This window comes from Dysidea avara, chromosome 7, assembly GCF_963678975.1.
Source record: "Dysidea avara chromosome 7, odDysAvar1.4, whole genome shotgun sequence".
Taxonomy (NCBI): Eukaryota; Metazoa; Porifera; class Demospongiae; order Dictyoceratida; family Dysideidae; genus Dysidea; species Dysidea avara.
Window position 1 is genome coordinate 10,267,268 of NC_089278.1, and position 26,020 is coordinate 10,293,287.

The 26,020-nt window shown below is 37.2% G+C and overlaps 3 protein-coding genes across 4 annotated transcripts; 2 read left to right on the forward strand and 1 right to left on the reverse strand.

The window, feature by feature from the left end:
• The first annotated feature begins 3,361 nt into the window (after positions 1–3,361).
• LOC136262169 (inositol 1,4,5-trisphosphate-gated calcium channel ITPR1-like) lies at positions 3,362–17,046 on the forward strand. Its single transcript, XM_066056328.1, has 77 exons — positions 3,362–3,465; positions 3,519–3,909; positions 3,986–4,056; positions 4,111–4,183; positions 4,239–4,290; positions 4,340–4,426; positions 4,488–4,565; positions 4,625–4,705; positions 4,778–4,887; positions 4,938–5,037; positions 5,139–5,238; positions 5,293–5,394; positions 5,450–5,547; positions 5,600–5,677; positions 5,724–5,802; positions 5,853–5,986; positions 6,037–6,111; positions 6,162–6,218; positions 6,279–6,418; positions 6,467–6,532; positions 6,592–6,696; positions 6,747–6,813; positions 6,863–6,932; positions 6,985–7,022; positions 7,085–7,213; positions 7,266–7,337; positions 7,390–7,425; positions 7,547–7,643; positions 7,690–7,748; positions 7,800–7,931; positions 7,986–8,036; positions 8,092–8,247; positions 8,297–8,407; positions 8,467–8,703; positions 8,813–8,901; positions 8,950–9,058; positions 9,694–9,801; positions 9,852–9,991; positions 10,116–10,183; positions 10,235–10,382; positions 10,437–10,533; positions 10,584–10,715; positions 10,761–10,882; positions 10,947–11,097; positions 11,148–11,272; positions 11,327–11,579; positions 11,634–11,759; positions 11,811–11,936; positions 11,998–12,060; positions 12,116–12,245; positions 12,290–12,386; positions 12,433–12,492; positions 12,545–12,709; positions 12,768–12,831; positions 12,883–12,978; positions 13,035–13,181; positions 13,233–13,292; positions 13,349–13,441; positions 13,491–13,610; positions 13,658–13,720; positions 13,771–14,040; positions 14,096–14,197; positions 14,257–14,421; positions 14,476–14,578; positions 14,626–14,792; positions 14,853–14,975; positions 15,027–15,073; positions 15,123–15,209; positions 15,256–15,549; positions 15,601–15,670; positions 15,751–15,874; positions 15,925–16,121; positions 16,179–16,325; positions 16,378–16,455; positions 16,506–16,625; positions 16,675–16,809; positions 16,857–17,046. The coding sequence occupies exons 2-77, from the start codon at positions 3,803–3,805 to the stop codon at positions 16,929–16,931; spliced, it is 8,304 nt and encodes a 2,767-aa protein (XP_065912400.1). The 5' UTR covers positions 3,362–3,465; positions 3,519–3,802; the 3' UTR covers positions 16,932–17,046.
• On the reverse strand, positions 16,927–24,805 carry LOC136262216 (queuosine 5'-phosphate N-glycosylase/hydrolase-like). Of its 2 annotated transcripts, none has more exons than XM_066056417.1 (9): positions 24,631–24,805; positions 24,480–24,577; positions 19,161–19,290; positions 18,963–19,112; positions 18,782–18,905; positions 17,457–17,571; positions 17,322–17,392; positions 17,204–17,271; positions 16,927–17,156 (listed from the first exon to the last, which is right to left on the reverse strand). In XM_066056417.1, the coding sequence occupies exons 1-9, from the start codon at positions 24,718–24,720 to the stop codon at positions 16,989–16,991; spliced, it is 1,014 nt and encodes a 337-aa protein (XP_065912489.1). In that variant the 5' UTR covers positions 24,721–24,805; the 3' UTR covers positions 16,927–16,988. The 2 variants fall into 2 exon arrangements, with proteins under 2 accessions (XP_065912489.1, XP_065912490.1); XM_066056418.1 differs by having other exon boundaries at positions 24,405–24,577; positions 24,631–24,682.
• On the forward strand, positions 24,735–25,967 carry LOC136262213 (kelch domain-containing protein 8B-like). Its single transcript, XM_066056413.1, has one exon. The coding sequence runs from the start codon at positions 24,801–24,803 to the stop codon at positions 25,854–25,856; it is 1,056 nt and encodes a 351-aa protein (XP_065912485.1). The 5' UTR covers positions 24,735–24,800; the 3' UTR covers positions 25,857–25,967.
• Positions 25,968–26,020: the final 53 nt, after the last annotated feature.

Genomic DNA, 26,020 nt, shown 5'->3' on the forward strand with positions numbered 1-26,020 from the left:
TACATAGTTGAGACTTGGGGACTGGTCCAAGTTGAGAGACAACCTTTAAGTTTATTAGTACTGTAATAAAACAGATATAATACTGCGACTAGCTACTAGTTTTTATGCTATAGCTTTACAGACCTGATAGCTATAGATTTAGAGTTGAACGTAGTCCCTTACGTCCTTCCCGGACATGACTAAAACACGGAACGGACTAACAAACGGACTGGGAAGAACTTGCCTGAAAGCGTTTTTTGGCCATAGAAATTCACTGTATAGCTGCTAGAAAGAATATAACGTGCAACAATGACCTGAAACAAACCTCTGAACCACTCTGAACACGATGTCGAAGTGTGCTCAAGCCGATACTAAGCCCTGCGCTTAAAGATAGTCTGAAATTAAATTCATTTTGTGTTTAATTAAAAGCGCACTTTCATTTCGCATTTGTAAACAAGAAGCTTTAAGCCTGTTAAGACACTATGTTACTTGGATTTTGTGGTCTGGTTAATTGCTGCAATTAGTTTGATGGCTGATCTTCAGTTTTACAGGTGACAGCTTGTGACAGGTAGGCTTTGTGGCGTGACCATGCGCATTCACTCATTGTATTTAATCAGCTGGCAAGGCACTGGCTACTACAAATACAGTTTGTGTTATTTTGTTTGTTAAACTTGTTTACAACACTAACCGACAACTTTGCTGTCACAGGCGCTCACACTGGCAGACTGGCGTTTTGTAAGTTATCCCAGGGTGTAATGGCGGCTCGAACATACGTTCAGAGGTTTGTTTAAGGCTGTTGTTACGTGTTGTATTATTTGTAGCAGCGATATAGTGAGTTTCTATGGCAAAAAAAACATTTTTAGGGAAGTTCCTTCCAGTCCGTTTGTGAGTCCATTTTCCCAGTCTGTTCCGTGTTTTAGTCATCTCCGAACTTCCCTTATAGATCTAGGTGAGGACTATTCTACGGAACGGAATGATGGACTAAACCACGGAACGGAACGCTTTCTCAAACTGAAGCTTGCAACTTACCATTGCTGAAACTTCCCTTATAAGTTAGCAGTGGCATCTCCAGTGGGTGGTTAAACATAAGATAAAAAGAATTAACGGATCGATTGTGGGTTTTTGTTGGTTGTCATTAGTAACGAAGTATTATTGTAGAATGAGCTGTATCAGTGATGTTCATCCATACGGAAGGGAAGTTTATGTGAGCTGTTTTTCTTATTTAGACTTTACAAAACAGTCTGGGCCGGTCTTTCAAGTCATAAGTCAGTGTATAAATAAAGCAAGCAGGAAGATACTGGTAACAGGAAAGAGCCAGCTGAATTAAAACTTGAAGAATTTTGTGCAGTGTGTGAGGAGCAAATATTTTGGCAGACCGCAAGGAGGGTATATTCTGCAAACATCACTGAAGTGTATGCATGGAGTTATTTATATATTAACAGCTTGTGCAGTGGACTAATGCCGTATTCAATAGTGAGCTGATTTTATCTGTTGCACAATTCAAGGATGTGTCTGACTGCTAGCCTTGAATCAGGCTAAACGTCAAAACTCCAGGATCAGCCAAATCTCTATTATAAGCCGCATGTGAAACCATGCCCGTAGCCACCAGGCAAATGTGATTTGGACTAGGATGTGTGTGTAATTTCAATGTATCTAGTCAGACCTGAAATGGAACACTTACATTAATTACATACCACCTAAGAATCCTAGGATTTCTTAAGTGTAACATTTCACATGCTTCACTTCAAACAAAACAGGTTAAATTTGTTTGTCTATTTTCAAGTGATTCCCAGTCCAGCTGGTCCATGAAATTACAATGGGATCACATGTATTTGTTACAGTGCGGGCTGTCCTGTGTTGGATCTACTCTAGAGTTGAGATTTCAAGGTAGACTCACTGCCAATTTACTGACACTAGTACTGTTGTAGCATGTTTTAGTGGAGGACAAATGAAATAGTAATGCTAGATTATTTATGTATACAAATTTTTCATAATGAAATTGATATCCCATTTTGATTTGTACTTCCACTTTGCAACATTCAAGAGCAAGAAGCTACCACACTTAATCTCCAACCACTGTCATTAATTAACCAAGATCTCACTAGTCTGTAATTCACCTTACTGTATGTCACACACTTTTAGGGATTTTAGGAACATTTAATTTTTTGTTTTGTATTTACATGAAATATTGTGTGTGATGTCATTGTACAAACTAAGTCACGTGATTATTAGTCTTCCTAACCCCACGCGTTCGTAACACTGTAGTGATTTTATTGATTCATCTGTATGCTTTCTTCATTTCCTTTGAAGTTGTACCAAGAGTTCATAATAAGGTGGGGAGTGTCTAACTTGAATGCATTCACCAAACACCCTGCTTAAAGTAACACCTCGGCCTTATTTCAGAACAAAGGCTTTACCTTCTTCAGCAACTCTAATCAACAGTTTTCTATCCCCCAGTAAAGGTGTTGATTTGATGAAAGGTGAACTTTACACAGGGTGTTTGTACAGGCCATACTGAGAGTTAGACACTCTCCCCCATACAAATCAGTATTACGAACTCTTGGTTGTACAGTATAGGTAAACAAAGATAAGTTTCTCTCCCATCTTATTCTAGGATTTCTATTGACAAGGAAAATTCAATTATTTGTATACAGGCTCAAAATTGAGAAAATATAAAGAAAGTGAATTAATATTATACAGTCAGTTTGCTTTTGGATATTTAATGTCTCCAACCACAACAAAAATTCGATGAATCCATGCATCTCATCACTGGTCGTCTGAACATTCTGAAAGTAATACCTCACTCAATCAACCATATATTCTGTTTATTAGACTGAATAAAGTCATGATTACCTAAACAATCACTTAATTAATGTTTTATAATTATCCTATTCCATTTTCCTGGAGGTTCCACTGATAAAATGCAATTTCAGCAATGATAGCAGCTAGCCAAGCTGCAAGTTGATTCAGAAAGCACTCCATTCTGTAAAATAGACCCCATCCAGAATTCAACTCAGTACTCAGGCTGAGATATCTGACAATAGTCCACTACTCTCTTAATGAATCATTGATGTTCACACAATATAGCCTCCTTGAGGTATCTGAATGTTTGCTCCTCACACACTGCACAAAATTCCTTTAGATTCTACTTAGACTGAGTTGATTCAGCTTGTCACCATACTTGTTTCCTTTGTAGTGTAGCTATACACATACTGATTTATGCCGATTAGAAAGGCTGGGCCTCAGACTGTACATTCTAAAGTCAAGTAAGTAAAAATAACTCACATACTAGTAAAAAAAAGTCATGCATTAAGTTCCCTACTTGATATATCCGAAGATGAACACACTGAGTCAGCTATTCCCACAATTAGTACTTCGTTACTAATGACAACCAACAAGAACCCACAATCGATCCTTAAATTCGTTTTATCTTTCTTGGGGTACGTTTGATTACCTGCTGGAAGTGCCACTGATAACTTGTGCATGGTAAGCTGCAAGCTTCAATCTGAGAAAGCATTCCGTTCCGTTCCGTTCCGTAGAATAGTCCCCACCATAGATCTAGCCGTTCCGGCCAGGACGCCCATGGCCACCAAGAAATACTATAGTTGATGCGCTGGGGGGGAACGTGTGTCTGCTCTGTTCCGTTCCGGAGAATAATGCCACGGAATATACCATTCCGTTCCGTGGAATAATGGTAACCCACAAGATGGGTGTGTCACCGCTGCACAACCATGCATAACGTCATTATTTAAATACAGCCAATCACCTTGCATTTAATGAATTTTAAACAGTGTACCGCCTGCTTTCAAACTGTGTACAAGTCATGTCTGCTGCTCGACACCAAGTGCAGCAGCAGTCGCTGCGCATTGGAGATGTGATTTTCCTATATTCAAAGGAAGGAAAAGGATACGTGTTTTCAGAAACTTCCAGGTATGCAGAAAGTAGGCGTAGCTGGTACCGATAGCTAGCTGTGATCGGCCATGTGCACGTTATTATCTCACCGTAGCACCCACCACTTATCACTAGCAGTCTTACCAGTGATTTCTCCTGATGATCCCAATATTCCTGATAAAAGAAGTAAGCTATAGCCACACTGGTTGTGTGAAGTAAGGCCACTGACTCTTCGTACAGTGGCAACCTTCAAGGTGCTAGCACCTAACAAGAACAAGGCACAACAAAGACTGGCCGATATGAAAAAGAAATTGTTAGTTGCAGTGTTTATCTAGTAGCCAATGTTATTTCGGCGTTTACACCCAAAGTGGAGATGCAGGATTATCTGCTGATGAAAAGATGCAGCTGCTTACAGCTGAGGCAAGCTTTGCAATGTATAGGGTCTGTAGCTATACTTGTGTAATTACAGAAAAATGTGGAGGTCGAGTTGAAGAGTAATCAGTTGGAGCAAGAACGGCGAAATGGTACGCCAGTCTTGTATGGATCTGTCATTCAGGTGTGACTACTATAGGTCGCCTATCTGTAAGCGGACTGTATAATCACGTGTTCTTCTCTAGTTGTTACACATGTACAGTGGAAAGTACGTTGCAATTAGTACAGTTCAGATTTCCAAGACAGAAACTAGCAACATGCAGGTTATTTATGCATATAAACTAGTACGTAGCTATATGAATTTAGTGATTCACTTATACAGATGCAACTGATTCCACATGACTCTGAAAACTGCCTGTTCAAAATTTTGCCTCGATACAAAGTTAGATCTATAGGAGATGAGGTACAGCTAGTTTTGGCTGTGCAAGTAGCTACAGTTGATCAATAACATTATTATGTGTGTGTACTGATGTAGGTGCATGTAGATGATCAAGTCACTTTTGCTAGTGAAGAAACTGAAGGCCAGTATATTCACACTAGCAGCAAGACTTATTACCAAGTTGGTGTAACTTTACATGAACAATGGTAAACTGCATGTACAGTAACCCGTGGTATGATGTATTTTGTGTTTACAGCCGTGAAGTCAATGGTGCAGCCTCTGAATCAGGTTACACAATCAAGTCACATTACACAATGATAGCTGATGAGCAAGAGAAATCTGCATTAACTTTAACAGTATGTCTGACATACATTGTACGCATGCAATAAATACTTGCAATACTTTTTATACAACAGTTGTGCAACATACAAGCATAACAGTTTATTTGTTAATGTAGGCTGGCAGTGTAGTGAGATTATTCCACCGTGAGATTGAATGCTATTTGGTAGCAGAAGGTTCCTTTGCTAATGACAAGGAAGATGTTATTGTGGAAGATGGTAATTATGTATACATAATTATGTAGAGTATTATTACACATTCTAATACACCAGTGCATTTACGAAAGCGAAAATCAGATCATGGAAGGTTAAAAGTTCCTTCAACTTCCTCCATTACCTACTGGCAGATTGAGAAAGACAAAGAGCCACTGAGTGGTAGGATATCCCTATTTCTCTAATGTTTACAGTTAATTTCAATATATGTATACAGGTCAAACAGTGTACTGGGGTGAACGTTGCAGAATTAAGCATCTTCCAACACGACTGTATCTTGCAGTCATGAAAAGCACAGAAACAAATACTTTTCAGGTTTGCACGTGCAGGGAAATCAAATAACTTTTACTCTTATTTATATCTTCAGGTGACACTGAAAGAGCATGACCTGGCCACTGGAAAAGCTGACTTTGATATAGTCTTTAGATTATTTCCTGTTATTGAAGTACGTTTGTAACTATTATATGTTCTTAAGCACAATGTGCTTGTAGGAAGAGAGTGGAATTGAGTTTATGTCTTATGCAAGGGTCAACCATCCTCACACCAAAACATGGCTAGCTGCTAAGAAAGGTGCAAATGTCAAAGACAATTGCACTATTAATTTATTAACAAAATTTAAGGAGATACATACTGCCGTCGGGCGTTTAACCCCAATGCCCCAGGGTTAGCTAGCTTACAGTGGGATTCAGCTGAGCTAACATCAATTGGAGTTCATGACCAAATGAGTTATGATGATGCCTTTACCATTGAAAAGGTATTGTTTCTCATACTAACGTGAACTCACCATGCATATATTTTTCTCAGGTTGATGATAAGTTGATCAAAAAATTTGCTTATGTTGCAGGAATGGTTCCAATCATGACAGCATACATCAAGGAGGTAGACATGTTATAAAATAGTATATGAATCTTTTCATTTTCTACATACAGATTGAATCAGGCCAGAGCAAAGCAGTGACCATTAAGAAAGCCAACTTAGTTCGAAAGGTTGCAGCAGTAACTATATAGCCAACATCTCACTATAATTGATTTTGCTAACAAATATAGGCCCTAGATGAATTATCAAACTTTATGAAAAATGCTCATCCAAGAATGAAAGACCATCAAAAACTCTTGAGAAATCTGATGGTCCTTGAAGTGATTGTTCGAATCTTGAAAAATTTCAACCCAAAAGCACCTGATGCTAAGTAAACATGCAGACTGTATAGAGTACTGCATTTATTTAGCTATTCCAGTGTCCAGAGAATTGTTGGCAAAGGATGTTATCGTGTGGTGGAAGTGTACCTGTTGGGACAAAGCAGGTAAACTTGAATGGTATACCTACAATTCAGGCACAGTCACTGTAGTGGTGTATATTTAGAAAAAATGAGAACTACCTAGCTCGTTTTATTCCATTTTTTGAGACGCAAGTTGGAATGGATCTTGATGCTGAAAACATGTTAACTGAACTAGTCAGAGATAACAGGTAGATTTGTACACAGCATGCAAATGATGCATCGGTGTCTAATTTTGCAGTTTAATTGTATCAAAATATGGAGAAAATCAGATTGATGATAGCATTCAAAAGTTACTGCAAAGCAAGGTAGAAAATAAACACTGTATATCTCTACAGTTAAGTACATGTTACTCAGGATCCACGTTTCTTTGACAAACTTGGTGTTCTTTGTGTATGCAATGACAGACCAATTCCTGAAAAGCAAAGTAGGTTATAGTTATTTTCATTGTCACATTTTCTATTTGTGACACTACACAGACAAAATTATTGAGAAGCTAGTTAGGAAACATGGGAAGGTATGCACAAATTGATATATTATTGTGTACATAATACGAATCTACAATTATTAAATTTATAGGAATTATTTTACTTGACTGAGGTCGGTGGAAGCAGTGCAGTTCCCAATGGAGATCCTAATATCATTTACTTTCATGCCCCAAGTGATCCCCAAGGGAGATGGCGTTCCTTGCATGAGATTGCTGCAAAAGTGATCATTGTATTAGACAAATACACAATTGCTATGTGATTTGTTTATGTAGGACAAATCAAAAGAATCAAAGGATTATCAGTACTTGGTGGCACAGCTTGATCTCTTTGGAAAGCTTTGTAAAGTAACAAATATTTGGTACTATGAATTAACTTCACATATTTGCTGCCTGCTAGGGGAACAACGTTAAAGCAGTGGAAGTCATTGATAAAGTATGCAAAACACAACAATAACTATATACAATATTATTATTCCCATGTATACATGCATGTGATGAGCTAAAATTTGGACACCATATAAACAAACAATACAGTAACAGGTTTTATTGCACAGGAATTCAACTATTTAACCTTTGAAGAGGCACTCACTAGTGCTAAAGATGACACTCTCCACCCTGCTGTTCGTTCAAAATACGTGGAACTGATAGTTGGTATGGTTCTAGTCCACATGTACAAATTTCTCATTGTCATTTTTAGTGCTTTATGTTGATGTTGGAGATAATCGAGCTATCCTAGAGAATTTGTCTTTGTCTTTTGTAAGCAAATACACTGTCTTGTTTCAGTACTCATGATTAATATGCATGCAGATATACTCAAAAGTAGTGGAAGACCCGTACAAGTTGGCTGCTGCAAATCCCAACAAATCTTTGACTGGGTCAGTCAATGTTTACTTTCCAAACTTGCGAGACTGGATAAAGTCACATGTAGAGAAGCACCAGGTTATTATTTACACCAATAAATGATAAAATAAGTCATATGCATTCAACATCTAGTCTGTTACTGGGTCTAAGAAAATGATGGACTCAAACAATTTCAATGCTGAAGTGAGTTGGAATTTTTGTACTTATAACACAATTATAGCGGTCCTCAAACACATAGGTGTTGGACCTTTTGTATCTACTTGTCAAATATGGATACTATGCAGACCTAAATGATATAAATGTGCTGATGCCTCCACTTATATCTCTACTTAATGGAATGAATGACAAGCCATTTCCAAATGCTTCTGATGACCAAAGTGCATCATTTAGAATGGTAGATGAAGTGTTGATTAGTTAAACTGTTCTAGCTAGCATAATTGTAGGAGGGAAGATATAAAGATACTCATGAAAATAGAGCTATCTTCAACATGAAAACCAAGGCAATGAAAGTGATGGACTTGTTCTTTAACTTTCGATTCTATTTGAGACTACAGGTAAACAGTAGCTAAAATGTTTTCGTTTGTACACCATACCATAACAAACTGTTTAATAGCATTTCATCTATGACTACAAGCAATTAAAAGGAGACGTTGATCCTAATCAGAAAGTCAGTGAAGATGAGGAAGAACAAGATGACGAACAAGAAACTGTTAAACATCGCAGAGGACTGTCACGATACATTGCTCCTCCAGCACAACTGCACCAGATAACAAGTGGACTGACTCAACAAGTGACACATGTGACACATCACGTTTCTAATGTCACTCATCGTATAACAACAAAGTTTACAGTAAGAAGTCATAGAATTAATTGTATACCCAAATTGTTATGTACATTTTACTATCATTATAAAGTGTGTTGGTGTTTACTAATAGTCTCATTACTAATATTTACTGCAGAGTGGTACTGGCCAACGTACTCCTCCTCCTGCAGAATTACAAGAGCTCCAGAAAAATTCTCATCGTCTCAGAATACATGAAAATGCATGGTCAGTACACAATTCCCATCACAATATCATGAATTTATTTTCTTACAGGCTAATGAATATAGCCACAGACAGGCTGAAAACAGTGTTTGCACACAGTGCTTATGAATTTGAGAACATAACTGATGGCAGAGGAGTTCCATTTTCAGCCATTTTAATTGTATGTACTACGTATATACAACACCAAGTGTTAACAAACCTCGTATATATGCAATACATGCACACAATCACTGTTATAAGTTCCATCATCATATCACTAACCTGTGACACCTTGGGACTGTGTCCTGATTATCAAGGTGTCCTGATTTTCAAGGTCAGTTTACATGCAAAGGGATACTTTACCAAGTGTCCTCAAGTGTCCTGATTAACAGGTTCCACTCAGTGTAGTTATTATCAAAAAACAAATCCCACCAAAACTATGGAATCAATTGTATCTGTACACTACTAGTATGCAAACAATTGTGTTGACAACAGAAATGATGCTTACAATGTATGAATATTGGGTGGGAACAATGTTCTGGCACTTATATACTCAGTACCAGGAAGATCATGCAGTCAAATGCATAAATTTTGCACTAAGCAACAGCAGTATTACTTGAAAATATATATATATATATATATAATATCACTTGTACCCATCCCAAGTATCTGTTTTCATATTCACTTCAGCAGTCACAAATCACCATAAAGCATACAACTAAATACTGACAATAGCATCTAAAACTCATTGTTCACACAGTATACAAAATGATGTACTATTATAATAAAGTATAACCATTATCATGCTTATTACAGGACTTATCAAAATACAAAAATGATGAATTACTTCATGAAGCTCTTCACTTACTGAACAGGTTCTATTCTGCTGAAGAAACTCTGTTTGAAAAAGCTGTTCAGGCACAGGTTAGTTTCCATATCATAAATACACACAAAAATATTCATTACTTTTGCAGCTACTGATTACCGATTCATCAACAATGGTTTTCAATGAGGTGTCATTTACACATTTGCCTGCACTACGCCATTTGGCTGAAGTTGATGTAAATGATGTGCAGTGCCAGCAACTAATTAGAATCTTGGAAAGACTAACAACGTATGTATATGTATACCATTGAATATTAAACTCACAACACCTTTGTAAGCCATTACAGTTAAACCTTATTTACGAGAATTCAATACTAATATAATTATACTGTTATATTTCTTTGTGCAATCAGCTTGTGTCATTTGGAAGGAGACCCTGATGAGCCACACACTCAAAACCAGAAAATCCTATACAACACTGGTGAGTTATATAGTACACAAACACAGCAGTCATGTATTGTGATTGCTTTAGGAGTGTTCACAGATGTAGTAAATTTGGTGTTCAGAGATGACTCCTCAGAAGTGTCTAGTGATGCATCTAAAGAAAATGATTCTGCAAAGACGCTACAACGCAAACTCATCATCTCCAAATGCCTACAATTTCTAAGACTCTTGGCTAGGTATGCAACTTTAGTGTCAGAAAAATAACTATACTATCATTATATATTGCACAGAAGAAACAGTTTGATCCAAAAACGTCTTTTTGATCGTATGAATGATTTCTTGCAACTTGATGTTGCAATACCTGATATGGCAGAAGTGTTGACTGAAGTATGCTAAGAAAATTTATTGTATCATTCTATCTCTTCTCTTGCACATAGGTGTTTACTGGCAACCAAGAAACTTGCCTGAAAATTAAAGAGCAACAAGTAGAAAAAGTGTTCAAGTTAATTGCTTATGGTGGACCTGTCGGGCAAGCAGAACTGCTTGGACTGTTAAAGGCTGTTGCAAAGGTACTACAACATTGATGGTCAGAATGACAATCTATATACACAAAGGTTGAAGAATTGGATCTTCCTTTGAAACGCAATCAAGCTTACATAATAAAATACTTCAGTATAACACGAGAGGCTTTCTGTGGTGATCTTCTAGGATTGGAAGAAGAAAAAGAAAAAAGAAGGTGAGCTAGCTTGTAGTACATCAAGTGCGAGCGAGCATTATCAATGATCCATAACTGCATACAGGAAGGAATTGATACTTAATGGGGATAACTCAGATCCAGCCCTACAAGTATTGCTGAAAACGATTGATCTTCTAGCCTCTTGTGCAGAAGGGGAAAATCTCTTCATTGAATCTGTATGTCAGAACATTATGTCTATCAATGAATTACTTCAGGTACAGCACATAATGTGAGAACTGCATTGTTACTACAGTGCCACATCTAGATTCTAACCATCGATGACTTGGACCCGAGACGTAAGAGACCATTTTTACGGTATCTGCTTTGGGTCTACATGAATGTTGGAGGGGATAAAATCCAGACAGGCTCAATTATTCTTCACCACGATTGGTATACTGACTGCGGCCATGTTAGGAACAAAAATATTGTAATGTTACTTTGTAGGCAAATGTGGAGCTATTTGGAACATATTAGTTTACTTCTGGAAGGGATAACCAAAGCATTGCAAAATCTGCCACCTGATCAGTTGTTTGAAGCAAAGCACAACCTTACAACTCAGTCTATCAGATACAAACATGGCCGAAAGACTAAAACTGTAACTGCAGCATACAACATACCATTTGTGACTGATGAAAAAGGAGAAATTGCACCCGGTGTTCTTTTATACATCATGGAGGGAATTCTGCCAATGCTTAAGGTTATATTTGAATTGGCTAAGCATGCAATGGATTAAATACTTCACTGTACACAGATCTACTACACAGACTACTTTATTCCTCATGATAAGACTGCAAGCAATATTGCTGGTTACTCTGGAAATGAAGTAGCTCCTGAAAAGGAAATTCAAATTTCTGCTTCTATTGCCAGAGGATTACTGGTAAATCTGCCAATATAATATTAGCCACATTTAATTTAATACTTTGTTTAGTATTTAGTGGATGTCATTATCAGCTACTTGAGCTCACAAGATCAGTGGGAAATGCTACGCACCACCATCCTAACCATCCTACAACACGACTGTTATGATGAGGGCTTGCTTAATGTGGACAGCAGGGTAAAAATTTCATTAGATGACTAATTAATGTATTTACTTTAAAAGCTCACTTCTTCTGCAGGTGTGGGCCAGGTTCAATTTACGAGTCAAGCATAATGTGACAGCACAGAGTGAATCACTTGATGTGAGAAACATAATCAACCACTGACACTTTATTATTATTACAGCTTTTATTTCAGAAATTCAAAGAAGAATATGGTCGTGAAATAAAACTTAATGACGAGTTCAACAATTTTGTACGGAACTTTGAGCTTGCATACTGGGGTCCTAACACTGCCCATCACCAAATTCACTCTCCATATGATATTGGTGAGGCCAACAACTGTTACAAAATTATTTGAAACTTGCTTTAGAGTATAGTGAGTTTGAAGATGACCTATTAGAAGTACATGGAGATGAATGGCTTCCACTAGGACCATCCTTTCAACAGCACATTTCCCTTTATGCAATGTAAGAGTACAACCCGTACAGTCACTATTACTACAGTGTACAATAGGCGAGGCCAACACTCAACAAAGATTGCTCCTGCTACTGAAAGAATAATTGATTGTGTGGTGTAAGCAGCAATACCACTTTAGTGAGACAATTATAATGATAAACAATTATAGGTCATCATATAACAATTTGGCTGATCTTGATGAGAAAGAACGTTACAGACAAGACAGAAGTAATATCAGATACATACAATTACTCCGAGCAATAATTCATAATGAGATCATGTTCGTTGATCCTGACCTCAGGGAAGAAGGACAAGATCCCGTTCTCTTCAGAAAGTAAGTATATATAACGATCCGTAAATTCAACCAATAATAAATGTATTTCTTACCTCAGACAGTCAGAACGATTGCAATCTGTACAAAACCAAATTCAGTCTTTTGGAAATACAGTTAAAAGAGTATGTTACACTTGTACATCTGTATATTGTATCATATACAAGTTTTCATAGCTTGTTGGTTTGCTGTCACACCCTAATGAACTAATTTCTGCTGAAATTTTAGCTTTCTTGACGGTCATTCTTTACACAGGAAACAGAGGGGTTCAGGTATTTACTGTAAATAATTATCAGTGTTCTCAAAGTAACATTCTAAAAATCATCAGAATGGCTTTAGCTACCTACTGGAAACTAGAGAAGAGAAGTTATTTGTGAACATGCAATATCGCTTGCAACAAGCTAGTACAAATGATCGTGAACGAAGAATGCTTTTAACCCAGCTTGAGTCGCGTATGGAAACGCAAAAGGCATTAGTAAGACTTTACTCTACTCCTAAAGAAATTGCCTTTAACTTCTGCACACAGAAGGCTGGTTTTGCAACAAGTGGAATGGTAGGGACAGCAATTCAAGCAACTAGCAGAGAAGTATGTACACATGTAAACAGCCATGCATATATTATTTCAAGAAACTTTTGTCACAGAATTTGCTTGGCTTGGATGCTGCTTCTGCTACTGAATATGATGTAACCCAGGAACCAACATTATACACTCCTGAGACTAAACTTTTATCAGCTGTAAGTAATCATTTTACAGAAAAAATATCACATGGTAGTCAAATAATAGAGCAATGTTGAAATGGAAGACGCTGATGACGGCCAAAACACTTTGTACCAGCAAGGTCAAATGGAAACAACCTTTTCTACTGCTAAACGCAAAAGACCAAAACCAACAGATGAAGAAGAGGTAGCAGTTTGTTATCAATGAAATAAATTTAAATATTCTTTGCATAGCTGATTGCCGGAGTTGCATTAGCAGAAAATAAAATCCGACTGCAAAAGTTACAGGCACATGTTGTAAGTAAATAGATGGCATAAAATGAAACATTATCCACTTGATCTATTAGAAATCACCACTGGAGAGTAGCAGTAAGGCTAGCTCACTCAAATTCAGGGACACATCATATATTGAGCTGGCACTTCGAACTCTTGGCCTACTCTGTGATGGTCAATATCGACCAATGCAAAACTACCTCAGAGAGCAACCAGATAACATAAAGACTATTAACCTTATATCTGAAATATGTATGTTCCTTCAGTCATTTTATGTGGAAGCAACCAAAGACAATATTGCACTTATTAAACAAGTTCTCCAAACGCTAATTGAAATGAGTGTGGTAAGTAATTGCTACACAACTATGAATGCTATACTTTAGAGTTATGTGTAAACAGGGTAATTTTGCCAACCAGCAAGTCCTTTTTGACCACCAAATAGTGGATACGATCAATAGAATCTTACAGACTGTTATTTTCCAGAGGTGTTCCCTGAGTGAGGTCAGATTCCTCTGTCGTCCATTTTGAACTTCAGTAATAATTATAATTTTTATATATAGGTGCTTGAGTTGAAACAATCAGCTGTAGAACTTCTTCAGGCAATGTGTGAAGAAACACACCCAGACTCAGAAAAGCTTGTACAGGGAATCTTTAAAAGTGTTGATATAGAAGCTCTTCAAAGTACTCTGGTTTACTTCTATAAGCTCAGTCAGGATCAAACAATGGTACAACTACTTAGCATGTGATGGATGATATGTATAGCATTTTTTGATTTGCAGAAAGAGATGGATGAAGACGATGATGCTGAAAGAGCAGCTTTCATGGTTTACCATGTGTTAATACATTTTGCTGACTTTGAAGGAATCTCAATGAGTGACATTGGTGAGTGCTCACTATCATGTGTTTATCGTTACATACTGCAATAACAGAACCTCAGTCAAGTGGCTCAAAAGATCCAATTGAGACTAAATGTGATGCAGATCTTGAAGATGCTTGGGATTACTGTCGGAAGTACACAAAGAGCATTGAATTACTATATGAGAATGACGACAATCAGAAAACTCTAGCAAAAGTTCACTTTAGATTTAATTCAAAAGTGAGCTAAACATACTGTCTTAGCCACAGTAGAGCCAATAGTGTAACTTATTTTGCACAGGATGAGTTGCCAGAAGAAATCATTGAAAAGGTTAAGTATCGGGTTAGCCGTGATTCTCCTGAAGACAAGCTCCGAGATTTTCTAGAATGGATGATATCAGTACGAAAAGAGATCATTCATCTGGTAACATACAGACTTATTTTACTCAAAACCAATAACAATACTGTGTATTAGACCCATCTCCGTAGCCACTGGTACACCAACATGTTTGTTTACAATCTGTAAGCAAAAAAAAGCCATTATTAAATAATATAGTGCATGCCATTACAGGAGATGGAGGAATTACTTACTCATACTCTGGACACTGATAATGAATATACTGTTGATAATTGCTTGGAGTGATGTTGACATAAAATTGTCAGTCAACTGTTTATGTGGTAATTAATTATCAACACTTTTTTAGAGCTTACAATGACGAAGACCAGAATAATGACACACTCAACAGATATTGCCGCAGTGTTTCTTGTTATGGAGTTAATATTCAAAACAGTTCCTTTTCACCTGGTGATTGTGACAGTGCTTTGTGTATGACAGTTGATCCAACTGTCCCTCTTGAACGAAACAGCCATTGGTTCTTTGACTATGCTCTATACATTGGTGGTGGCATCCACTTACTGATGAGTATAGCAATGGTCATGTCTTATTTCCTTATTAATGGATCAAACTTTGTACTGCCAAGTGCTTTCTACAAGTATATGTAAGTAGTAATAAAACCTGTGCAATGCATACTTGTGTAAATGAAATTCAGATTACGAAATGAAAGAACTCCTACATACTCTGACGAGCCATTCTTCGGACTCAGATCACTTTATCACATAGTAAGAATTGTATAATAATGTTGCCTTCCAGTGTATGTGGGCACTTACACCAATGAAAGGGGTACCATTTATTTTTATAGGTATTTGTGGCATGCTCAGCACTGTCATTACCATTTTATGGATACTTCTATTGTGTTTGTCTACTACACATTGTGATTGATAATGACATTCTACAACGAGTGTTGAAATCTGTTACTAAGAATGGTGAAGATTATATCACATTTACAGTAATTTTACCAGTTATAAATATACAGGTAGATCACTGCTGTGGGTTGCTGCACTTGGTCTGGTAGTGCTGTATATTTACAGTGTGGGTACCTTTGCATTTTTGGCTAATGAATTTCATGAACCAGATCCTGAAGAACCTGGTGATAATGTCAGATTCTGTCGTTCACTCATTCAATGTTTTATCAGTGTGTTGGAGTATGGTTTACTGGACACCTTAGGACTGGTAAGTGTCACAAAATAACAATGAAAGTTAAAGATTAAGAGTGCATGTCTATTTTAGACTGTTGATTTGCCAACAAAGTTTAAAGAGACTGCTTTAAGAGTTGTCTTCTTTGATCTAACCTTCTTCATCATAGTGACCACTATTGGTCTGAACATTGTGTTTGGTATCATTGTGGATACATTCTCTGAACTGAGAGATGAAAGGGTAATGTACTTTAACACTATACCATGATACCGTATCAGCATTCAATCCATAGTGGCGTATAGAGGAAGATAAGAAAGGAAACTGCTTTATCTGCAACATAGCTAGCTATGAATTCGAGAGAAAATCAGAGGTACATACAAAATTCTGAAACTACTAGATAGAAACAGTGAATAATTATAGGGTTTTGATCATCACGTGAAACATGAGCATTCTATGTGGAATTATATCTACTTTTATCTGTACCTGGAGAGGATTGATGTCAGTGATCACAATGCCATTGAAAGTTATGCTTATCACCAGGTAAGTTTTCATGTAGCAATATCTAATATGATGATATTTTCTCCTTCAGATAAAAAATGAGAAAACCGACCTGTTTCCATTATTTCAAGCGCGGAGCTTGAAAGAAGGTGAAGACGACACTTCAACACAACTTGCTGAATTACGGGAAATGGTAGCAGAGATCATGCAACATTTCAGACAAGAGGTAAATATCACTTCATTCAATATTGACAGTACTGGTTTGTGCAACAGAAAAAAAATGCAGCTATACACAGAAAGAGGGAGGAGCATGCACAATGGGAAAGGGAACAGAGGAAAGATATTTAAAAGTGCAAAATTTTTTACAGCTACAGCATTTACCAAAACATTTTACTAACTATAACATTAGTAAAATATTGTGTATGTTTTATGTATAGGATAAGATTTCATAACTTCTCTATGGTCTTTAGCATAGTTCCATAGATAACAGTCAATGAGGACTGCATGTAGATCTACATCAGAGTCCAACTCAGGATCTGCGGACACAAGTAAGCACAGCTTCTTTCTGATCAACTACAAGATCAGCAGGTTAAGAGTTGAACAAACATAATGACCATCACCTCAACAGCATGGATCGAACATCCTCTGATTTCACACTCAATACCTGAACCTTGTTCTATATGGATCCCTAAACACAGCAACGTAGATAATGATACTCTTATACAAAATTATACATGCCTCCTTGTAATTTCTTTAATAGTGAATCTGAATAATTTAGCACACCTAAAAACTGCAGGGTTTGTGGCACCCTAAGATTTAGTTTAAAAGAAAATACATATATAATTGCAGGAAGCAAAATCTATGTAGACTTACCGATAATCAGCAAACATACTTAAAGTATTGATGTCATGAAAAGTACCATAGCCACTTCCACCAAAAGCACTCCACACATTAGACACAAATATTTGAGCTCTTTTTAGGAAGAATACTGCAAAACAAAGTAAATTAAACTTGAATATAAATGCTGACAGTAACATATGAGCCTTCAAAGAGCATGCAAACTACATGTATGCTGCCTACAGAGAGTAACAAAACAGTTTCCATACATGAAAGTGCTGACCTTGCAATATGATGTTGTATAGAGTCGCATGATAACATACGTGGCTTTTGAACATCTATCAGTAGTAGTGTGTGAATACTGACATAAAGTGGAGCACATTAGGTATAATGTGGGAATAAACACTAAGGCAAGGTTCTCATCTCAACACCAGTCTATTGTTATCTCTCCTATATCAAGTGTACCTACTTGTCTCATCTCAACACCAGTCTATTGTTATCTCTCCTATATCAAGTATACCTACTTGGAGTTATTTTCATTCCCTCATGGTGACTCTTCCTCAATGCAGTTTAATGTACTCAATAGATTACTGCATTGTGTAAATAAATTTAAAATGCATAAAATAATTTAGATAGTCATGAGCATGCACCTTAGCTGCCTTCAGTGGTTCGTAAGCTCCTGACACAACATAGATTACATTCTAATGTAATTCCTCCTTACAGACACAAACACATATTGCAGTAGGTATACTAAAAGTAGTAAATGTACTAGACTACAGAACTACATTTCACTGTGACCATAAGATAACTTTCCTATAGTATAGTAACATCATAGAGGTTTTGTTGTAGAACTCGTGTGGTTTGGTATAGTTGGAGATTGTACCATTGCTCACTTCTTCATGATATGGTATTTTTAGCTGGTACCTAGATTTGTTCTTTAATAATTATGTGTGATTACATGCTTGCATTTTATAATAAAACATGCAAAAAGATCAAGAAGGAAAAGAAAACAGAAAACTTTAGTATACAGCATATATCTAAGGAATGGAGGGTGATTTCACCTAAATTTGGCAAGCAACTCACCAAGGTCTTTAAGAATGAAAAATGAAGAAGGGACCATAGGTTTGCATTAAAATGTGTTCTTCCTCTCAAAACACATTGGTGTGGTAGCTTTCTTGTCTGCACAACACACTAAAGTGGTACTTGATACTGAGACATAGTAACACTAAAGTTTTTGTTACGATACGTTTTATTTAAGATCTAACTGCAGATAGCTTAACCAATAATTATGTTTATGCTACTTTTGGCTAGAAAATTGCCTTTAAATTTGATGTGCATGGTTTTAACACAGGTAAACAAACCTTTCTGTCCCTTGTACACTGCGACATCCCTGAAGCTACTGAAGTTGTTGAATAACAGCTCAACTAGTTTAATGGCACTTTGCCCACTCTCTTTAACAAGTTCTTGTACAGATCCACCAAATTTCTGCATACACAGTTTCCACTAAACACTTCACTGCTCATTTGATTACGTAGTCCATACCTCGATCAATACTTTTCCAGCTTCTTGTAAACAATCAACTCTTTCTTTTAACATGGGAACATCAACAGAAGTGGTTGACCTTAAAATGTCACTAAGAACTTCTTTAGTGATTGAAGCATAGAAGGATGGTTTGTGTATGGGAGTACCAGCCTAAAAATAGCATAAACTTATACTGTATGTAAGTGTACTGATGACTACCTCTATAGCTTTCAAGAAAGCCGCTCTTAGAGCCCTATAACCTGTCCATTGAGAGTCACTGTAGCTAACTGTGAACAACACATCACTGTCTGACCAAAAGCAGAAGTTAAGCACGTCCAACACAAACATCCTATGTAATAAAAATACTCTAACTGAGCAATCAGAATGAATTGATGTACACACCACCTTGCAGCTAAAAAATGACACCCTTCATATTGCAGCCATTAAATTATGTGACGAAAGGTACTATTACAAAAGAGTATTAGTGCATCATATTAAAAACACGAAAACAATGTTTTTGAGTTGTTGTCATTTTACTTTTCTGTGACAATTTATAGCTATGCATAGTATTAATATCCGTTTTATTCTTTTTCAGTCAATCCAGATATACAATGCTAACCAGATAACCGGATAAGCAGGATATTTGTTTCAGCTTTACTATGTATGTATTGTAACTAGATGAATAGGAATCGCTGTAAAAAGCCATGAAAAAGAAGGGATTTGCTGGGGTGGCCACAAATCCCTATATTTAGACTCTCTGTCATAAATCGTAGTTTAATGCTCCATGATGAGATAAGTCAAAATAGGGATTTGTGGTTACATTACCATCCCAGCAATCCCCTCTTGTTTCATGGCTTTGTTCATCGATCCCTATTCCCCTATTAGATTGTCTATTCATCTAGTTTGTGTACTTTTTATTAATCCAGTAATGGATTTGTTTTATTGATAATGAAGATAGTTGCAGATAGCATTCTACATATATAATTCAGTGCAAACTTGTTATTATCAGAAACACTTGACTGCATTATTAGATTAGAGTATTTACATGACTGCTCTATTAGAGTATTTGGATCTTGGATAACCTGCCCATGTACAAAAATCATGTAGCAATAAAATAATAATAATAAAAAAACATTTTGCAAGATAGAGTAAGCTTCCTGGCCTCTACTAAGAAATAAGAACAGGTGTTGTTAGCATCAAGCAGCACACTGAGCTCTGAGCCCAATCTTTTATGGCTTTGCATGTGTCATGGCATTTTGACAAGGCCCGGTTTGGGCTGTTTTCGTTTGAAAATGGAATCAAAAATAAATGATCCATAAAGCAACCCTTACTACCTTTTATCTCAGGATTCTCCTTATAAACTTCGCTATGTAATGCCTGTGAAACAAAAAAATATATAACATTATGAATAATAATGAACAAAACGAGTTTTGTTTTGTCTGAAATACGCTTACTGTTCCTTTTTCACTTCATACTTACTAGTGGATCTCTACTCATTGCAAAGAACCACCAGACGGTTGTTTTGAGTCGAAGAATTACTTTTCAAGGTGTTTTTTTAGGCGTGCGTTCTATTAGAAGTTTTGCAAAAAGCATTGGCGATCCCTATTGTGAGCTCACTATTGCAGTCACATGTACGTACATGTGTGATTGGATCTGCAAAAAAAATTTTTTTTGAATTTTCATCGCCTATGATATTTCGAGGCAGTTTTAACATAAGGGATCAATGAAATAAGAAATAGTGAAACAAGCCTACACCTGAAGATATACTAGTGGACATGCATTTAATCCCTACTTCAGCTTATACTCATGACTGAATTAGTGATTAAATATCCACTAGAATATCTTCAGTTTTACTACTTTTTATTCTGAGCATGCCCCCCAACTATATCAATTACCAGTGTAGGGAGTAACGCGTTACGTAATATTATTACTTTTGTGGTATCTAAGTAATATTACAAAATACGCTATAAAAACAGGTAATATAACTCAAGTTACTTTACTTACAAATGTAACGCATTACCCAAGTAATATAGTTACTGTAACGAGTCTAATATTACGTAATATTATTACTGCAAGTAACGAAGTTACTAATCTCGTTAGTAATCCACTGTGTAACGCCTAGCCACAACGAAGTAATGAAGCCTACTGAATGAAGCTTATTCACCAGCTTCTTACTTATAACCAAGATTTGCACATTGCCCAACAACGCAATGATGTCACGTGATAAGGTGGTAATTTCACACGTGACAGCTTAAGGCTGTGGACACAAAGTAATGTAATATGTAATACTATTATAGTTACTTTATTTTTTGGGTAATATGTAACTGTAACTAAATAGTTATGTTGCAAGTAATATGTAATATGTAACTAGTTACTTATATAAAGTAACTGTCCCAACACTGTCAATTACTGAAAGCAGCCATTACACTTCATTTTCAGCTATGTTCACCCCACTACACAGCATTACAAATGACAAAAACTAAGAAAAGGACCTCTGCAATCAATCCAGTCACATTGGAAAACTTGGACAATTCTTGTTACGAATGATAGGAAAGCCATCACATAGTGCCACCGTGAATCGACACCTTGTGTTGTCAGTAAAGATAAATGGGACACAAAGGAGGACACAGGTCTGTGAAGCAGGCATTATACATACTGCGGTATGTCATGAGGCACCTGTTGGGCTGAAGTGACGTCAAACGGTGAATATATATTTAAACTGTAGCAACTTATTGGAAGAAAGCATTTCAGGTTGTACTGAAAGTACTTTTGGGCTAAGTTATACCTAACCAATACTCCAAGGCGCCATTAAGGTATTGTGAGGCTGGTTTTAGAGTGATATTCTTGGCCAGAAAATTCATGATCCCTAATTATATAGTACTATTATACTGTCGCTGGTGAAGTTTCAGCCTCATAAGCCGAGAACTAATGGATGGTGACCACACCCCTTAACGACTTAGTGGTATTATACCAATTGATCACAGTGAACATGCCGGATAACTGTGTATGACAGCATGGTAAAAAGGCATTGTGATTACAACCCTCTCACTCGAGATATTCTAATAAAGCAGTCACAACAGTATGTACAATACTTTAACACATGTGTATATCATATCTACACACTATAACACTAAACAAACTCGTCTATTAAAAGAAAATAGGGATCCAAGCAATAGAAGTAGTGAAAAAAGATATCTAAATGATAGTACTACTACATAGCTTGGTGGTAAAATCTCTACTTTGGCTGAACAGTTAAGACATGCCAATGTAGGGATTTTCCCATTGAGCTATGTTGCAATACTATGTCTTGGTGTTTCACTACCTTTTTATTGCTTGGATCCCTGCTTCCTTTTTTAATATGCTAGTACTTTTGCATGGGTATACGTGTACTTGACTAGGAAACTCTTAGCTGGATCTGCAAGAATCCCACCCACATGTTAGTGAAAGCCTAATTTGCACAAGTACACAGGAATTTTCAACTAGAGTAGGGACCATACATAGCACATCGATAAAAAGTACTGAAACAAGCTGGAGTAGTGCACGATATTAAATCACAGTAAAACAATAAGAAGTGTTATATTCCTACTGTGCTGCTACAATTCTTATTGTTTTACTGTGATTTAATATCGTGCACTACTCCAGCTTGTTTCAGTACTTTTTATTGATGTGCTATGGTCCCCACTCAAGTTGAAAATTCCAAATTTTTCTGTGTACTTGTTTCTTAGCATTTTTTGTAAATAATTATTATGACTGGTGAACCACACAAAGCGCATCTGAAATGGCACCGTGCACCCCAGCTATATCAATTATCGTCTGAAAAGTGAAGTATCCATTACGCTTCGTTGTTAAGTATGTTCAACTGGTTACACAGCAGTTCGAATCAAGAACTGTTCGAAAAGCACCTCTGCAATCAAAATAGCCACTATGAAAAATACAGACAATTTCCGTTAATACAAAGGGAAGCCATCATGTGCTACCGCCAAATTGACACTTTTCGCTGTCAGCAAAGATGAATGGGACACAAAGGAGGACACTGGTAAGTCTATGAAAAATGCATTGTACGTACTGCGGTATGCCAAAAGGCACCTCTCGGGCCGAAGCATCGAACAGTGAAAAAATCAAGCCTGTAGCCTTAGCCGTTATTGAGTTACAGTTATCTGAAGGCATCAGTCAGTCAGTCAGTCAGTCAGTCAGTCAGTCAGTCAGTCAGGCACTAGAAAATTCTGTTAAATAAATATATTTTTAAATTCTGTAGCAACTTGTTGAAAGCATTTCTGGTCGACCTGAAAGGTTGTTTGGGTTTAGTTTTACCTAACCAATACCGCCTCATTGTCACCAGGGAAAATGTTCTGGGTGATGCTATTTTGTGGGCCACTCCTACTCCTTTGTGGTCCCTACTATACAGTACTATTGTACTGTATGATTAAACACAATGAATGAAATATTTACAAATTATAAATGCTTAATTTTTTGAGCACTTTTTTGTATTGAAGGAAAGTGCTATTAATGGTAAAACACCTTGGTAGCATCGTGTTCCCCAAAGCAAGAGGAGTTTGAAAATCTTTGCTTCGTGTCAGTGCTCCCAAGGAGATGGAAAATATGAGTATTAGTTTGCTGCCTCACACAGTTCACTCATATTTTTGCCTAGCAGAAGAAACTTACCCAACAATGGATTTGCCTGTTCATGGAGAACATGATGGTGCAAGATGCAACTCCATAGAGGACTGCGTTAGGACAGTTTAGTTAAGTTTATTTTCCGTTGGTCACTGTACAAATCTGTTAGTGCTTCGTAGTACTGTAGCTTCAAAAGTTCTCGGCTTCGACTGAAACTTAGGTTGACCATTCCTTTAAGATGCTGTACAAGCAGATACAGTACATCAGTAAATGAAGGTACTTCAGATTGACTCATGCACTTGTTTATGTAATAGAGACAGATTGAATAAATTGCACAGCAGAACCAATTAATATGTTTACATTGAATGTTCTCTTATAGTAGTTGGATGACTGCTCTATTAGAGTATCTCGATCTTGTGCACTCCCAGCACTGATTCACGTATTATACCATTATTGCATAACCTTTAGCACAAACCCTACTAAATCAAGGCAAAATAAGTTGGCGAAAAAGCTGTACTTTAGCAACTAGGCCTTGGAAAAAGTGAGGGGGCACTGTCCCTCAACTCTTCTAATTGACTTCTCTGCCCACTCCCCCCCCCCTTCCATTTCTCCGCCCCTGCATTTGCCAGAATAATGAATTTGTAATGAGCATGAATTTAATCATATTCCACATTTCTGTTATACATTAACTATGCCATGCTAGATTTACAAATAAAATTAGTGCGGCCCTTCAAACATGTATAAATAGCTACTTGGTCAATATTAAATATAGTGGACTGCATTTACTGAATTTAGCTATTTGGAATACATCGCAACATGTGCTCCATAACCATGCACTTTTTTACAAACCTCATAACAAATTTGTGTCTACAACAAATCCAACTTGCATAGCTAGCTAACTAGCTTAGCTATGTGAGCACTAACCACTCCAGTGTCTCTTGGTCAGTTAACCCTGTAGGTGTGAGGGGTTGGATCTTTGTAACATACAGTAAATCCTTATGGAGTTTGATCTCTGATAAGATCTAAGTGAAACACATTGCATGCGTGCTCTAATAAATGCACACCACTAACTTACCAACTCTGCAGCAGACTCAATGCCTGTATTGTTAATAAATACATCGATCGCTTTGTCACTTATGTATTCCGCGGACAACAATGGATTCATAGTGCTCTATATAACTGCACAATTTACGACCTCACCCTGAACTCTAACTAAAGCGCATCATTTGCCGCAATTAACAGATCATGGCTGAAGGAGGAGTTGACAAAGGTGCCCATCCCAGTGACTACTTTTGGGAAAGACTACCAGAAATGGAAACAAAACGGCTTTACGCAGCGTGTGGAGTCCATGACAACCGCCTTTACGTTGTGGGAGGTGCGGATGGGATGGGAAAGGGTATGGATGTTGCAGAAGTACTACACCTACCGACAAAGAAATGGCAAACACTACCTAATGCGCCCAACAAGCGAATCGGATGTAACAGTGTAGTGTTCTTTGACAACAAAATGGCTTTAATTGGTGGTACAGGTGATAAGCATGATCCAATTGCTGAAATTGATGTGCTAAATTTAGAAACGAACCAGTGGGAGCACATGCCACCTCTTCCCATGGGTATTGTGAAACCATTTGTCATACTGGTGGGCAGAAACATTTACATGTTTGGAGGCAGTACAACAGGTACTAAACCACTGAATAGAGTTGCATGTTTTAACATTGACAAGTACGAGTGGTCACCACTTCCTGACATGCCAACTGCTAGATACTGTATGGATGGATATTTACATGGAAACAAGCTCTACCTGGTTGGTGGTCGTAGTGGAAAGACTGCAATTCCAGCTCTGGAGTGTTACGACATTGAGGCCAAAACCTGGGAGTCTTTACCACCTTTCCCACACAACAAAACATTCTACAGTGTTGTGGGACACAACAACAACATCTTTGTCATTGGTGGAATTGATCCCAAGAAAGGTGTGGTAAAGACAGTAGACAGGTTCAGTATTTCGGAACGCCAGTGGATAAAGGTCCCTCCTGTCTTTAGTGCCCGGGCTGATTTTGCAGCAGGTGTAATAGGTGGTAGAGTTGTCTGTGCAGCTGGCATAGGTAGCGAACGGTTAAAGCCACTGGATGAGGGCGAGACTATCAACAATACATACAAGAAATGGCAACGCATACCAAATATGAGGCAAGCACGTGCTTCAGTGTCTTCATGTATACATGATGGAAAACTCTATATGGTTGGTGGTGCTGGTGAAGGTGGACCACAATGTTTAGTAGAGGTGCTACAAGTACGAAAAGAATAATATATGACACAGATATTTAGTTTGTTTTGTTGGTTTTTTAAATTAGCTACCAGACTCTATTGTGTGCATAAATTGACTTCAGATACCGCAGCTATTGTATGTAACAGTGGAGATGAGTATTTCAACTACCTGGTATTTGTTACACGAGGTTGATGCAATGCAAA